The sequence below is a fragment of the Chiroxiphia lanceolata genome, chromosome 5 (assembly GCF_009829145.1).
Source record: "Chiroxiphia lanceolata isolate bChiLan1 chromosome 5, bChiLan1.pri, whole genome shotgun sequence".
Lineage (NCBI taxonomy): Eukaryota > Metazoa > Chordata > Aves > Passeriformes > Pipridae > Chiroxiphia > Chiroxiphia lanceolata.
In genome coordinates this window covers 1422648-1437324 of record NC_045641.1, presented here as the reverse complement: position 1 = coordinate 1437324, position 14677 = coordinate 1422648, and the positions used below count along the sequence as shown (strand labels likewise).

At 52.2% G+C, this 14677-nt stretch overlaps 1 protein-coding gene across 1 annotated transcript in view; it reads left to right on the top strand.

Moving 5' to 3' along the window:
* Window positions 1–5773: 5773 nt before the first annotated feature.
* LOC116786775 overlaps window positions 5774–14677 on the top strand; it is a 37258-nt gene continuing 28354 nt past the window's right edge. Inside the window, exons 1-3 of the mRNA XM_032687740.1 lie at window positions 5774–5797; window positions 6096–6171; window positions 13099–13238. Coding sequence (XP_032543631.1) covers window positions 5774–5797; window positions 6096–6171; window positions 13099–13238 — 240 coding nt within the window. The remainder of the gene's footprint in view (window positions 5798–6095; window positions 6172–13098; window positions 13239–14677) is intronic.

Genomic DNA, 14677 nt, shown 5'->3' with positions numbered 1-14677 from the left:
TCGGGACACGCCTTCTGGCGCCTGCGCACTGCTCTCGGGTGTTCGCCTCGGGCGGTCGCGGGACATGAAGGCTACACGTCTTCCTCTCTCTGAGCATGCGCAGTCCCTCAGCACCTCCCCCTGGCGCCAGCTCCTCATTGGCTGCCCGTCCGCTCGGTGTCCCATTGGCTGTCTTCTATTGGCTACATGTTGCTCCATTGCGCACCCTCCCATTGGCTGCCCCTTCGCGCCACCACGCCGCGTTCCCATTGGCTGCCTCTGGGTGGCTTCCCATTGGCTGTTCCGCGGCAACATGGCTGCTGTCTTTGCAACATGGTGCTCTGTTGGCAGCGGCACCCGGACCTTAAAATTGTACTTATTAAACTGTGCCGGTTACAAGGCGGCTCAGCATCCCCACCAACCGCAGCTTAACATTTTCCCTTACCAATAGCAACGTCACATCTTTCCAATAGCAACTTAACGTTTTCCCTTACCAAGAGGGACTGGGGGCACTGGTGTGTGTGGGGAGAGGGACTGGGGCACTGGAGTGTGTGGGGAGAGGGACTGGGGACACTGGAGGGTGTGGGGAGAGGGACTGGGGGCACTGGAGTGTGTGGGGAGAGGGACTGGGGACACTGGAGTGTGTGGGGAGAGGGACTGGGGACACTGGAGTGTGTGGGGAGAGGGACTGGGGGCACTGGTGTGTGTGGGGAGAGGGACTGGGGACACTGGAGTGTGTTGGGGAGAGGGACTGGGGGCACTGGGTGTGTGTATCTGAGGGGTTACTGGGGGCACTGGTATGGGGGTGTTGGGGTACTGGGACAAGGAGCTGCAGGGACATGACACAGGGAATGGCTTCCCAGTGCCAGAGGGTTAGATGGGATATTGGGAAGGAATTCCTGGCTGGGAGGGTGGGGAGGGGCTGGAATGGATTTCCCAGAGAAGCTGTGGCTGCCCCTGGATCCCTGGAAGTGTCCAAGGCCAGGCTGGAGCAACCTGGATAGTGGACATGTCCCTGTTGTTGCAACTGGATGATCTTTAAATCCCTTCCCACCCAAACCTTTCCAGAATTCCACGATTTTGCCACGATCCAACATTTTGCTTCGATTATCTCCTGGCTTCCTGTGCCTAGTAAGGAACAACAATTAATGTTTAAACTCTTATTTTCAAATTTACCTTGCAAAAATACAGGATAAGCAGCACAATTAATAATTTTTGATAACAACCCCAATACTGCTTTTTTGTTGTTTTCTTTTTAAATAGGGGAGAAAATGGCAAAGGGACTTGGAAAAAAAAATAAATCATTAATCATTTGCTCCCTGCTGAAAATACTCATCTGCATTTTGGCACTTTCTTGTCGTTTTTGCCTCGTTTCCTGAGTGTGGTTTTACAGTTTGCAGGAACACACCAGGGATGGGGCATTTTTTGGAGACTTTCCCCATATTTTTGACAGAATTAAAGTTCTTGGGATGGTCTTTGCTGGGGTATTTTTGAAGGCTTTCCCATATTTTTACATAACAAACTGAAAGGCCTTGGGCAAAATTTGGTTGTGGTTGCTGCAAGATCCTAAAGGGATTAAGGGATTTTTTTCTGGAAGGATGGGGCAAGGCACCTTTTAGGGGATGAGATAAACCTTGGCAGTGGTGGAGAGTAAAGTAGAAATTTGGGTCAGGAACTTGCAGACTTTGCATTTTATCCTTTGGTTGCCCAGAGAAGCTGTGGCTGCCCCTGGATCCCTGGAAGTGTCCAAGGGCAGGTTGGAACAACCTGGGATAGTGGGAGGTGTCCCTGTTGTTGCAACTGGATGATCTTTAAATCCCTTCCAACCCAAACCATTCCATGAGCTATGATTTGAAAGAAATAAGAGAAAACCTGTTTCCACGGATTTCCATCTTCTACCCCGTGTTCCCCAAGGCAGGAAAGGGGGAGGGAGCAGCTCCTATCTCTGTTTTCAGGGTGTTTATCCACTTTAAGCAGCATCTGGCCCTCCTGACCTGCCCCAAAGAGTCAACAGCGAGCTCACACCTGATTATTTGCTTTATCCTCCTCGCTGTCATTCCCGGGAGCCGCCGCTCCCACCTCCCACTTGACTCATTCCATTGCTACTTATTTCATGGTTGGTGTTTTTTTTTATTGTGAATAAAAGAGGAATTAGGACTTCAAATGGCTACTTCCTTATTTTAGGCTTGGGACTCCGTGAGTCAGTCTTCCAAAGAAGCCAAAACAGAGAATTTGCCAGGAATTAGGTGCCCACCGTGGTGAGGTCACCGTGCCCACCACGGGCTCTCCTCTCATGCAGTTTACACCCCAAAAAAAAGTTGTGGAGCGCCGCAAGAGGAACATAAAAACCCCAGTTAGAAACTGGTCTGGCCCCCAGAGGCTCCAGTTACTCCCCCCTGCAAAATTTATATCGAATCATTAAGGCTGGAAAAGAACCTTGAAGTCTTTTCATCGAGTCCAGCTGACAAAATCGATGATAAAATTCCTTCCGAGTCTTTGTTTTTCTAACGGAATAGATCGTTTCTTGCCCGAAATCCTACGTTTCCTCACCAGAAATGACTCCCACTACTAAAAGGCTCATGACAGGGGACCGAGGGGTCACGTTTGAGGCGTAAAACTGGACGTTCTGGCCGCGGATCTGCTGATTTTTCAGGGGCTTGGAGCACTTTGAACTCCCTGCTGCCGCCAGGGCGAATTCTTGGGGTGGGTGAAACATCCGTAACGGCACGTTAGGGACTTACGTGGGTAATAAGTCACTTATAAACGAGACACCCTTTGGTGTCTCGTTGTTCCTTCTCCTTTTTTTTTCCCCCCTTTGTTGTTTGCCAAGCTTTCCTGCCAAGGGGTGAGATCAGCAGAGTAGAGAGACACCCAAATGCCAGCGAGGCTCGGAAACCTCGGGATTTCAGCCTGTCCGTGGATTTTTTTTTATGGATAATAATCATTTATTACGGGCAATAGTCATTTATTTTTTAATATTCTCACGGATCTCGTTGCCAAAAGCACCTGGAATGCCAGGTGGGCTCCCCTCCAAGATTGATCTCCCGGCACAGCCAAACACATGCCCAGGCTTGGGCACAGGGTGTTCCTACAACCCTCTTGCGTAAGAGGTTGGGCAAGCCCAGGTCTCCCTGTTCCCTGCTCCAGCTTCTGTTGCAACATCCATGATTTCCTGCGTTTTCAGTGTTCCTCAGAGGCTGCTGAGCCTGGTGGGACCTAAAAATTATCTGCTCCTGCTGTTTGATGATGATGCTGTGACGAGGCAACTCAGAACCATCCAAAGGGACACTCGACCCTTCCCTGATCCCCTCAGGCTCTTCCCTCCCATCTTCTTTATCCGTTCTGGCCCCTTCCTCATCTCCTCACCCTTTTCCATGGCCTTCAGTGGCTCCCTTCAGTCCCTCGGTCCCATCCCGCTCCCTTGGAGCAGCACTGGAAGGATCCGGAGCACGGGGGGCTCTCCTCTGTTCTCCCAGTTGGAGGAGTTGGTTTGGGAAGGAGGAGATATTAAAGGATTCACCTGACCAAGCAGGGCAAGAGAATTTTCCCCATGGAGCTGGTCAGACTTGTATGGAGAGCTCTAAACTGAGTGTGGCCAGCTCTGGGGTCTCCAACTTCAGAAGGACGTGGAGCTGCTGGAGCAAATCCAGAGGAAGCCATGGATCTGCTCCGAGGGCTGGATTCTCTCTGCTCTGGAGCCAGGCTGGGAGAGCTGGGAATGTTCCCTGGAGAAAAGAAGGCTCCAGGGAGAGCTGAGAGCCCCTTGCAGGGCCTAAAGGGGCTCCAGGAGAGTGGAGAGGGGACTGGGGACAAGGCCTGGAGGGACAGGACACAGGGAATGGCTTCCAGTGCCAGAGGGCAGGGCTAGGTGGGATATTGGGAAGGAATTCCTGTGGGAGGGTGGAGAGGGACTGGAATGTATTTCCCAGAGAAGCTGTGGCTGCCCCTGGATCCCTGGAAGTGTCCAAGGCCAGGTTGGACTGGGCTTGGAGCAACCTGGGATAATGGTTTACATGCAACTGCTCAAGGCCAAACTCTCCCTGCTGGCTGATCCAGACAGATTCCAAATGCTGGTGGAAAACTGGATTATTTTCTACTTTTTCTGCTTAAACACCCATTTCCCTGTGGGTGTGTGTGTGTGTGGCCTGGAGCCACCCCACAGGGACTGCAGGGGTACCCCACACCATGAGGGACAAGGGGGACATCGAGGACAGGGATGGGGCTGAGGACTGAAGGGAGGCACTGAGGTGAGAGCCACAGAAATGGGGGGAGGACATGAGGGAAGGGACCAGAAAGGAGAAAGGAAGATGGAAAAAGGCCCTGAGGGAAGAGCCAAAGGAAGAAAATCCTGATCCTGAGGGAATCTGGGAGGGGATGGCAGTGAGGGGGAAGGATTGAGGTCAGGGAAAGGGCTCTGGGAATGATTTGGGGAGTGAGGGAAAGAGGGGATGAGGGGAAGGGGCTGAGGGGATGAGGGAAAATCCAAACTGAGGGGCCGAGGGAAGCGTGAGGTGGAAGGACTGAGGTGAGGGAAGGGGCTCTGGCCATGGTGTGAGGGGATGAGGAAAGGATTTTTGGGATTGAGGGAAGGCCCGAAACAAGGCACTGGGAAAGGCACTGAGGTGAGGGATGGGCTCAGAGCAGGAAAAGACTGAGGGGACGAGGAAGGGGCAGCAGGAAGAGCTGAAAACAGGTATGGAGGGGCTGAGGGGATCAGGGAGGGTGTTGAGGTGCTGAGAGAAAATACTGAGGGGCAAAGGGCTGAGGTGAGGGAAAGGGCTCAGGGAATGATGGTGAAGGGTGAGGGAAAGAGGGGATGAGGGGAAGGGGTTGGAAGGCACTGAGGGAAGGTCCAAAACAAGGCACTTGGAAAGGCACTGAGGGGAGTTTTGGGGCTCAGGGCAGAAGAAGACTGAGAAGATGAGGGAAGGGGCAAAGGCAAGAACAGAAGATGGAGGGGACTGAGGGGATCAGAGTCAGAGGGAACTAAGGCAAGCTCCACACCAAGGGGCTGAGGGAAAACATTGAGGGGGAAGGACTGAGGCGAGAAAAGGGGTCTCTGGCCACGGTGTGAGGGGTGAAAGAAAGAAGGGATGAGCTGAATGGGCCAAGGGAATGAGGGAAGGGGTTGTGGGACTGAGGGAGGGTCCACACCAAGGGGCTGAGGGAAAACACTGAGGGGGAAGGACTGAGGCAAGAAAAGGGTCTCTGGCCATGGTGTGAGGGAATGAGGGAAGGGTTTGTGGGACTGAGGGAGGGTCCAAAGCAAGGGGCTGAGGGAAAACAATGAGGGGGAAGGACTGAGACGAGAAAAGGGTCTCTGGCCATGGTGTGAAGGGTGAGGGGATGAGGGAAGAGTTTGTGGGACTGACGGAGGGTCCAAAGCAAGGGGCTGAGGGAAAACACTGAGAGGGAACGACTGAGGCAAGAAAAGGGGTCTCTGGCCATGGTGTGAGGGGTGAGGGAATGGTTTGTGGGACTGAGGGAGGGTCCACACCAAGGGGCTGAGGGAAAACACTGAGGGGGAAGGACTGAGGTGAGAGAAGGGGTCTCTGGCCATGGTGTGAGGGGTGAAAGAAAGAAGGGATGAGGTGAATGGGCCGAGGGAATGGGGAAGGGGTTGTGGGACTAAGGGAGGGTCCAAAGCAAGGGGCTGAGGAAAACATGAGGGGGGAGGCGAGGAAAAAGGGCCCTGGCCACGGTGTGAGGGGACGAGGGAAGGGACAGGGGAATCGCTGCCAAGAGGCGTGGAGGGGCTGAGGGAAAACACTGGGGCCGGAGCCAGGAGTCGGCCATGAGGGAGCAGCGCTGGGGGACGGCGGGATGAGGGAAAATCCGTGCGCAGCCACCGTAGCTCGGTGACCGCGGGAAGAGGAAAAACCCGCGGGCGGCCCCTCGGCTTTCTTTCCGGTTCAGTTTTCACTTTCTGTTTTTTTCTCCCTCCACCAACCCTCCCCCCCCCCTTCCCCACACACACTCGGCCGCCCGCCTCCCGTTCCTCACTCTTTCCCTTCCTTCTTCCCTTTCCCGCCCTTCCACTTCCGGGGCCGGCGGTCGGCGGCGGCCGCCCCGCTCCGCTGTGTCCCGCGGCGGGGCCCGGACGGGGCGGCCATGAGGGCGGCCTGAGGGAGGAGCGGCGGCGGCGGCCGCCATGGACGGGCGGCGGGAGGCGGAGCGGCGAGACCGGCACGGGTGAGGGGGGAGAGGCAACGGGAGGGCGGCCGGCTCCGGCCGACCTTAACCGGCACAAGGGAGGGTTAACAGCTTCATCCCGAGCATTCCTGGGACAGGGCAGGGTTAACGGCTTCATCCCGAGCTTTCCCGGGACAGGGCAGGGTTAACGGCTTCATCCCGACCTTTCCCGGGACAGGGCAGGGTTAACGGCTTCATCCGAGCTTTCCCGGGACAAGGGAGGGTTAAGGGCTCCATCCCAACCTTTCCCGGGACAAGGGAGGGCTGAAGACTCCATTCCACCCTTCTCCGGGACAGGGAATGGTGAGGGCTCCATCCCAACTTTTCTAGGAACAGGGAAGGATAAGGAGTCCATTCCAACCTTTCCCGGGACAAGGGAGGATAAAGGACTCCATTCCACCCTTCCCTGGGACAGAGGAGGGTGAACAGCTTTATTCCACCCTTCCGCGGGACAGGGGAGGGTGAGAGGTTTTATTCCACCCTTTCCCGGGACTGGGCAGGGTAAGGGCTCCATCCCAACCTTTCCCGGGACAAGGGAGGGTTAAGGGCTCCATCCCAACCTTTCCCGGGACAAGGGAGGGTTAAGGACTCCATTCCAACTTTTCCCGGGACAAGGGAAGGGTTAAGGACTCCATCTCGACCTTTCCCTGGACAAGGGAGGGTTAAGGACTCCATCCCGACCTTTCCCAGGACAGGGAAGGATTAAGGGCTCCATCCCACCCTTCCCCGGGACAAGGGAGGATAAAGGACTCCATTCTACCCTTCCTGGGACAGGGGAGGGTGAGCGGTTTTATTCTAACCTTTCCCGGGACAAGGGAGGTTTAAGGGCTCTGTCCCAACTTTTCCCGGGACAAGGGAGGTTTAAGGGCTCCGTCCCAACTTTTCCCGGGACAAGGGAGGGTTAAGGGCTCCGTCCCAACCTTTCCCGGGACAAGGGAGGATTAAAGGCTCCATCCCAAACTTTTGCTGGACAGGGAAGGATAAGGGCTCCATCCTGGCCTTCTCCAGGAATGGGGAGGGGTCCTGCTTTCATCCCACCCTTCCCTGGGAGAGGGGAGGATTACTGGCTCCATCCCACTTTTCCCTGGGAGAGGGGAGGATGACCATCTCTATCCCACTTTTCCCTAGGGAGGAGAGAATTACTGGCCCCATCCCACTTTTCCATGGGAGAGAGAAGGGCAGTCAACTCCCACTCTTCTCTTGGAGAGGGGAAGGTTACCAGCTCCATCCCACTTTTCCTTGAGGAGGAGAGGATTACTGGCTCCATCCCACTTTTCCCTAGGGAGGAGAGGATGACCATCTCCATCCCACTTTTCCTTGGGGAGGAGAGGATTACTGGCTCCATCCCGGTCTTCCCAAGGGAAAAGAGGATTACTGGCTCCATCCCATTTTTCCCTTGGGAAGCCGGGCTGGCCCTTTCAGTGGGGCCAGTGGGATTTGGGAATGCAAACAGCCTGGATCCATCCCGATCCCTTCCTGGGAACCTGGATCCTCTTTACTCCCCCTTTGGAGCAGCTGAAATTTGGCCTGAAAAATGGGGGAAAAAATTACATTTCTGCCGCTGTCCTGCCCGATTCCGATCCCAAATTATCCTGTAAAAGCTTGGATAGGAGCAGCTGGAAGCCTGCACTCCTTAGGAGGGGGGGATAATCTGGGATAGACCAAGGAAAGAGGAGGGTGGATGGCACAAAAATAGCCGGAAAACACAATCTTTTACTCCTTTCATGAAAGATTTTCTGTTTAAAAAGTGTGGAAAAGCCTGGAATGATCCACATCCCGGGGGTTTGGAGCTCGGTGGTGGAGGCAGGAGGTGCTGGGGAAACTCTGCTTTTTTGGGATATTCCAGGCAGGACTTAAAACCTCCTGGATTTACCCCAAAATGGATTGTTTTTTTTTTTTTTAGTGCTGCTGTGACAGGCAGGGAGGGGGACACGGGGCTGTCCTGGCACTAATCCCGGGGAGGAGCCTGGAAATCCCTGCCCTGCTCTGGAAGGGATTTGTCACAGGGGGTTGTCGTCCAGGAAGTCTGGGATTTCACGGGAATTCCCGCTCTTTTCAGCCCAAAAATGGTTTGCTCAGAGGCTTTCTGACCCGCTCTGTTCCCTGGGCATCCACTGGAGCAATAATTGCTGCAACAATTTGGTTTTTAAAACAGCATTTTCACTTTATTTTCCTCTGCACTTGGCTGATTTTTCCTCCTTCCAGCCCCAGGAGGGGGAGAGAAGGAATTCTGGGAAAGGATTTCCATAGTTCACCCACCAGAATCCTTTTGGGATCCCAAATTGTCTGGATTTATTAAGATTTTGTGTTAATCACCTGCCAGAGGGACCAACTGTTTGTTCTTGGATTTCTTCTTGGGTTTCTTCTTGAGATTTTTCTCTTTGAGACAAGGAATTAAAATGTTGATATTTTTTTTTTCCATAAATGCTGATTTTGCCCAGTTTGGGAATTTTATTTTGGTGCTGAGAGAAAACCCCTCTTCTTCCCTGGGCATCCATGGAATAAAAATTGCTGCAACAATTGGTTTAAAAACAGCATTTTCACTTAATTTTCTTCCGCACTTGGCTGATTTTTCTTCCTTCCAGCCCCTATGAGGGGAAGAGAAGGAATTTTGGGATGTGGATTATCCCACCAGAATCCTTTGGGATCCCAAATTGTCTGGATTTATTAATGGATTTTGTGTTGGTCACCTGCCAGAGGGACCAACTGGTTGTTCTTGGATTTCTTCCTGGATTTCTTCCTGGATTTCTCCTTGGATTTCTCCTTGGATTTCTCCTTGGATTTCTCCTTGGATTTCTTCTTAGGTTCATTCTTGGGTTTATTCTGGGATTCTTCTCTTGGAGACAAGGAATTAAATGTTGGGGTTTTTTTTTTCCATAAATGCTGGTTTTGCCCAGTTTGGGAATTTTTTTTTTTGGTGCTGAGTTGAGGCGGTTTTTTTTCCCATCCCCTTCCCTATCCATGAGGAAATCCTGTGTTATTCCCAACCCACTGGATGCATTGGAAATCCCTGTGGGATGAAACGAGAGGATTCCAGGAATTCCCTGCCTGACCTAAAAACCCTCCAGGATCGGGGGTAAAAAGCATCACCAAAGCTCAGCATTCCCAGATTCCCTGATCCCAGAGGGAATTCCAGGCACAGTGGGTCAAATGCAGCTTTCCAAGAGATCTTATCCCACCCCAAACAGGGACGGAATTCCCGGGTTTAATTAATTATTAATTTAGGAGCCGCCTCATCTTTCCGTCTTTCTCCTGGAAACTCCTGTCACCTTTGTGGCTTCCTGAGGAAAAGGTGGAATGTTTGGATGGAATGGGCTACTTTTTTTATTCCTCCCAGAGCTGATTTTTGAGCTCATCCCGTGGGGAATCCTCCGGGAAGCACCGCTGGTTCCCAGGCCTTCAGCATTCCCGGCGGGAAGCGCTTCCCCCTTTCCTTTGCCAGCAGACTCATTCATTCCTTATCCCTGGATGTCTCCATGATCCCAGTTTAAACCAGAGGCCTTGTTTTGCCTGGACCATCAGGACAATCCTGCTCTGCTTCCCTCCCATCCATCCCATTCCCGACGTTTTCCGTGGAAAATCCCGGCCGCGTCGGCTCCGGTGCCGTGGGTTTGGATCAGAACCGTTATCCCATGGAATGTTCAGCCAACCCTGCTCCATAAGGACAAGGTCAAGGCAGAGTCCTGTGCCTTGGGGTGGGAAAAGCAGGAGGGAAAAGCTGGGAAAGTGGAACCATGGATCATTCCGGTTGGAAAAGCCCTCGGAGATCGTCCGATCCGATCGTTCTCTGGCGCTGCCAAGGCCACCACGGATCCCTGTCCCTCCCAATGCCACATCCACAGGGCTTTTAAATCCAGGGATGGGGAATCCAGGACATCTTCCAGTGCTTTTGGACAAGCTTTTTTGGGGGAAGAAATTTTCCCTAATATCCCGTTAAATTCCCGTTTAAACCTCCTGTTTGTTGGGAATGCCGCTGACAAACCCCTCCAGGGAGCGGGGCCGGCTGGAGAAGGATGATCCAAGATGATCCTGAGGCTGGAATCAGCCAGGATGAGGGTTCCTGGGCTGTTCCCATACAGGGAAAGCCGGGAATCGGGATGGGAGGTGGATTCCAGCAGAGCTGGAGAAGTTGGGAAGGGCGATCCCGAGGAGCTGCCGATGGCACAGAACAGGATGTGGCGGGATCAGAGCTGGCAGTGCCGCTGATTCCCGTTATTCCAGCTCATCCTAAGGATGGGATGGAGCCAGGAAAACCCAGGGAATCCGGGCTGGAGAGGAGAAGGAGCTGGGAAGGCCCCCAGGGGAGCACTGGGAGCGTGTTCCCGGAGTGCTGGGCTCTGGAATTCATAGGATTTGACAGGACAGGAGTGTTTGGAGTCAACAGTCCTGGAATTTTAAGGTTAAAAACCAGGGAAAAAAGCAAACTCTCCACATAAGAGGCTGTAAATCCATGGATTTTCCTGCTGGATTGATGCTGGAAGTGAGGCACAAAACAGAGGGATGAGCCTAAAGAACATCCTGGATTGGGAAGTTTGTGTTTCCCTGACCATTCCAGCCCTAAATTGGGGAAGGAGGAGCACAGACCTGCATATCCCGAGGGATTTGTGGTCCGTGGATATCTGCCCAGAAGAGGGAATGTCGGGATATTTGCAGGCAGGATCCAGGAGGAGAGGTCAGAGGAGCAGGTTCCGAGTCCGGAAAAGGGAGGAGGAAGGAGCAGATTTACAGAATTCCAAGGAACACGAGGAGGAAGGAGCAGATTGAATTCCTTGAATTCCAAGGAATACAAGGCTCTTGGAGGGTGATTCCTGCACAGCCACGCAGAGGGAAAATCATCTTTCCTTGGAATTCCGAGCTCCAAAGGTGCCTGATTTAATTCCTGGTTATCAGGGCAGGGAATCACCGGGCCAGGCCATGAATTCCCTCCCCAAGGATTTCCTGGATAAACCCCCAGCGTGGGTGTCTCCATCCCACAATCCCAGGATATCTCTGCTGTCTGACTCCCACAGGAAGTCCATCCCATTCCCTGAGGATCCTCCCTGAGCATTCCCAAGCTGCTCCAGGGGGGAGTTGGACACTTTCACTTTTCCTTCTGCCTTGGCGCTTTCACTTTCTCCTCCTGTTCCAATCCAGGACTTTCTGCTCCTCCAGATAAAAACCTGGATATACCAGAACTTCTGTGCCTCTTCCCAGGAGGCTTTTCCTTCCCAAGGGTGCCCCTCAATCCCACAGGGAGCTGGAATCCGGGCTGGAATTGTTTCCTGTCTCCTGTTTCTTATTTATTGCACATTATTAATGATCTTGGGGTCAGTGTTTGTTTTTTTTTTTTTTCCCTGTCTGGACTTTTTGTCAGGAGAGGAACAAAAGGTTGGGAGGCATCACCTGCGAAATTCCCGGGATTGGTGCTTTTCCAAGAGCTTCCCAGCTTTTTTTTTGGGTGTTTTTTAAGCCTTTTACCCCTGAAAAAATCCCTGTTTTGGTGGTGGTGCTCCAACAAAGGAGGAAAAAAAGGGGGTTTATGGTTTGCTCCAAGCCTTTTAATTCCATGATTTCCATGGAGGAGCCTGGACTCTGGGGCTGCTTCCTTACAAGATCCTTGGGATTTACAGATCTCGGGATTTACAGGATGCAGGAAGCAAAGCAAAATGAGGAGAAAAATGGACAAACTTGAGCCCAAAGAGGTGCCACAACAATCCCCACAAAAAAGAGCTGGAAAACCCCTTTATTTCCTGCTCTTGGCTTTTTTCCCCTCCTCCTGGCGATTCCAGAGGCACCACCTGGAAGTGGGAAATGTGGGGGAAGTGAATCTAAAAGGGCACAAAAAGAAGATTTCAAAGGTGCTTTAAAAGTCTTTTCCTTTCCATGCTCCAGGTTTCCCTGGAGAAAAACACCATCCCTGTTTTTCTTGGGACTATTTTTAGATCCCTCCACTTCTCGCCTCGTCTGGATTTTGTGTTTTCCTTCCTTTTCCCCTTCTCATCATTATATTATTATTATTATTCCCTTATTTTCCCATTTTAAGTTTAAAACACCCAACTTTAACTGGTGTTTGGTTTTTTTTTTCCCCATCCTTCATATTGTTTTTCCACCCTTGAATAATTTGAGGGGAACAACGAGGGACCCAGGGAACGATTCCACCTTTCTCCTTTTACACCCAGGGGGAGGAAAAGACAAAAATCGTCACAATAATAACAAATTTAAATCCTTAAAAAGTAGGAACCAAACCCCCCCCCCCTCAGTTTGGGATTTGGGAAATCTCAGGAATCACCCCCAGCAATAAAGAGTTTAAACCAGCCCTGGATTTCCTGGGGTTTTTAAAGTGATATTTAATATTTGGATTTTGGGATTTGGATTTGATCAGCTTCAAAAGCACGAATATTCCAGGGTTTTCCCTTGTTTTTGTGCCCATATTTAATTTGGTGGCTGCTTTGGGGTCTCTCTTTGGTGGGAAGTGTTTTTTTCAGTGGGAAGTGGTTTATTTTGGGAATGTGTGGAGAGGGTTTGGGATGTGAGAAAGGCGTCAAAACCTCCACCCCTGCAGGAAAACAGAGAATCCAAAAAAACCCGAGGGCAAAAACCTGGAATTCTCCATGTGGCCATCAGCTCTGAGCCCCTAAAACCAACATTCCATGAATCCAAGTGACTTCCAGCACTGGAGGAAACTCTGCCCTGCTCAGTTTAAAAGTTAATTCACTGCCAGACTTTGCCTCTGGCTCTTCCTCCAGACTTAATTCCTTGGTTGTTTTTTTCCCTTTCTGTTCCAAAGGAAAAACTTCCAGGGAGTTCAGATCCCCTCCTGCCGAACTGAGCAGTTTAACCAGCAAAAATCTGGGATTTGGGATCTGGAAGGGAAGGATCCGTAGCGCTGAGGATCCGGAGATGCCCGAAGGGAATGATTTCACCTCCTCTTTGCTCCCTTTGCTCCAGGTTTTCCCGCGGAATCCGAGGAATCCCTGCTGCGGAGAGCGGTGTCGGTGCTGCACGGCTCCTTCCTGCACCCCACATCCCGGCAGGAATTCCAGTACAGCCGAGCAATCCTGGTGGAAAACCAGCTTTTCCTGAGCGAGGTGAGGCCGGAGGAGGAGCAGCTCAGGAAGGGGCTGTTTTTTTGGGGATTTGCAGAGCTCCTAAATCCCGATTTCTGGGATTTTCCCAGAGCCCCTTTCCCGGTTCTTTTCTTCCTTTTCTTTCCCTTCCAGCCCTGTTTGGTCAGGAACAAAAGGTCCATTCAGCCACTGGGGCTCCACATTCCAGGCAGTTCCTGGAGGAGGCCTCTGGAGCAGGGAATATCCCTCAGGAAAGCTTTAGTGGGTTGCATTAAAGGCAGAATTCCATGTGGGATTTCTTTTGGTTTTAACCCTTTTTTTCCCAGCTGACTGTGGTCTGTAGAGATCCACTTCTAAAATCCCTCCATCCCTGTATTCCCACTGGAAAACAGGCTGCTCTGGGAGCTGGGAATCACCAGTTGTCATGGATTAAACAGGGCTTGGGAATTGGAGGATCATGGAATGGTTTGGGCTGGAAGGGACCTTAAGATGATCCAATTCCAACCCCTCCACAACAGGGACACCTCCTGCTATCCCAGGTTTCTCCATCCCGGCTTTGGACACTTCCAGGGATCCAGGGGCAGCCACAGCTCCTCTGGGAATTCCACTCCAGCCCTGTTTGATCAGGAACAAAAGGTCCATTCAGCCACTGGGGCTCCACATTCCAGGCAGTTCCTGGAGGAGGCCTCTGGAGCAGGGAATATCCCTCAGGAAGCTTTAGTGGGTGCATTAAAGGCAGAATTCCAGGTGGGATTTCTTGTGGTTTTAACCCTTTTTTTCCCAGCTGACTGTGGTCTGTAGAGATCCACTTCTAAAATCCCTCCATCCCTGTATTCCCACTGGAAAACAGGCTGCTCTGGGAGCTGGGAATCACCAGTTGTCATGGATTAAACAGGGCTTGGGGATTGGAGAATCATGAATGGTTTGGGCTGGAAGGGACCTTAAAGATGATCCAATTCCAACCCCTCCACAACAGGGACACCTCCTGCTATCCCAGTTTGCTCCAACCCGACCTTGGACACTTCCAGGGATCCAGGGGCAGCCACAGCTTCTCTGGGAAATCCATTCCAGCCCCTCCCCACCCTCCCAGCCAGGAATTCCTTCCCAAAAATCCCATCTAACCCTGCCTTCCTCCAGCTGAAGGCCGTTCCCCCTTGTCCTGTCGCTCCATGCCCTTGTCCAAAGCCTCTTTCCATCCTTTCTGTGAGAGCCTGGAGAAGCAAAAGCTGCCTAAATCCGGGGATAATCACTGTGGAGCCGGATAAAAAAATGGGCTTTCAAGTCATCTGGGAGTTCTGGACCCCCAAAAATCCCATCCTTCCACCACTTCCCGGACCCACGGACCGGGATCCTCTTTGCTCCACGACCTTCTCCCTGGAAGCGCCGTGTGGGCGCAGGAGCTGATCCAGCTGGATCCAGGCTGCATCCTGGGAATGCTGGGGGTGTTTAGGACGGGCTGT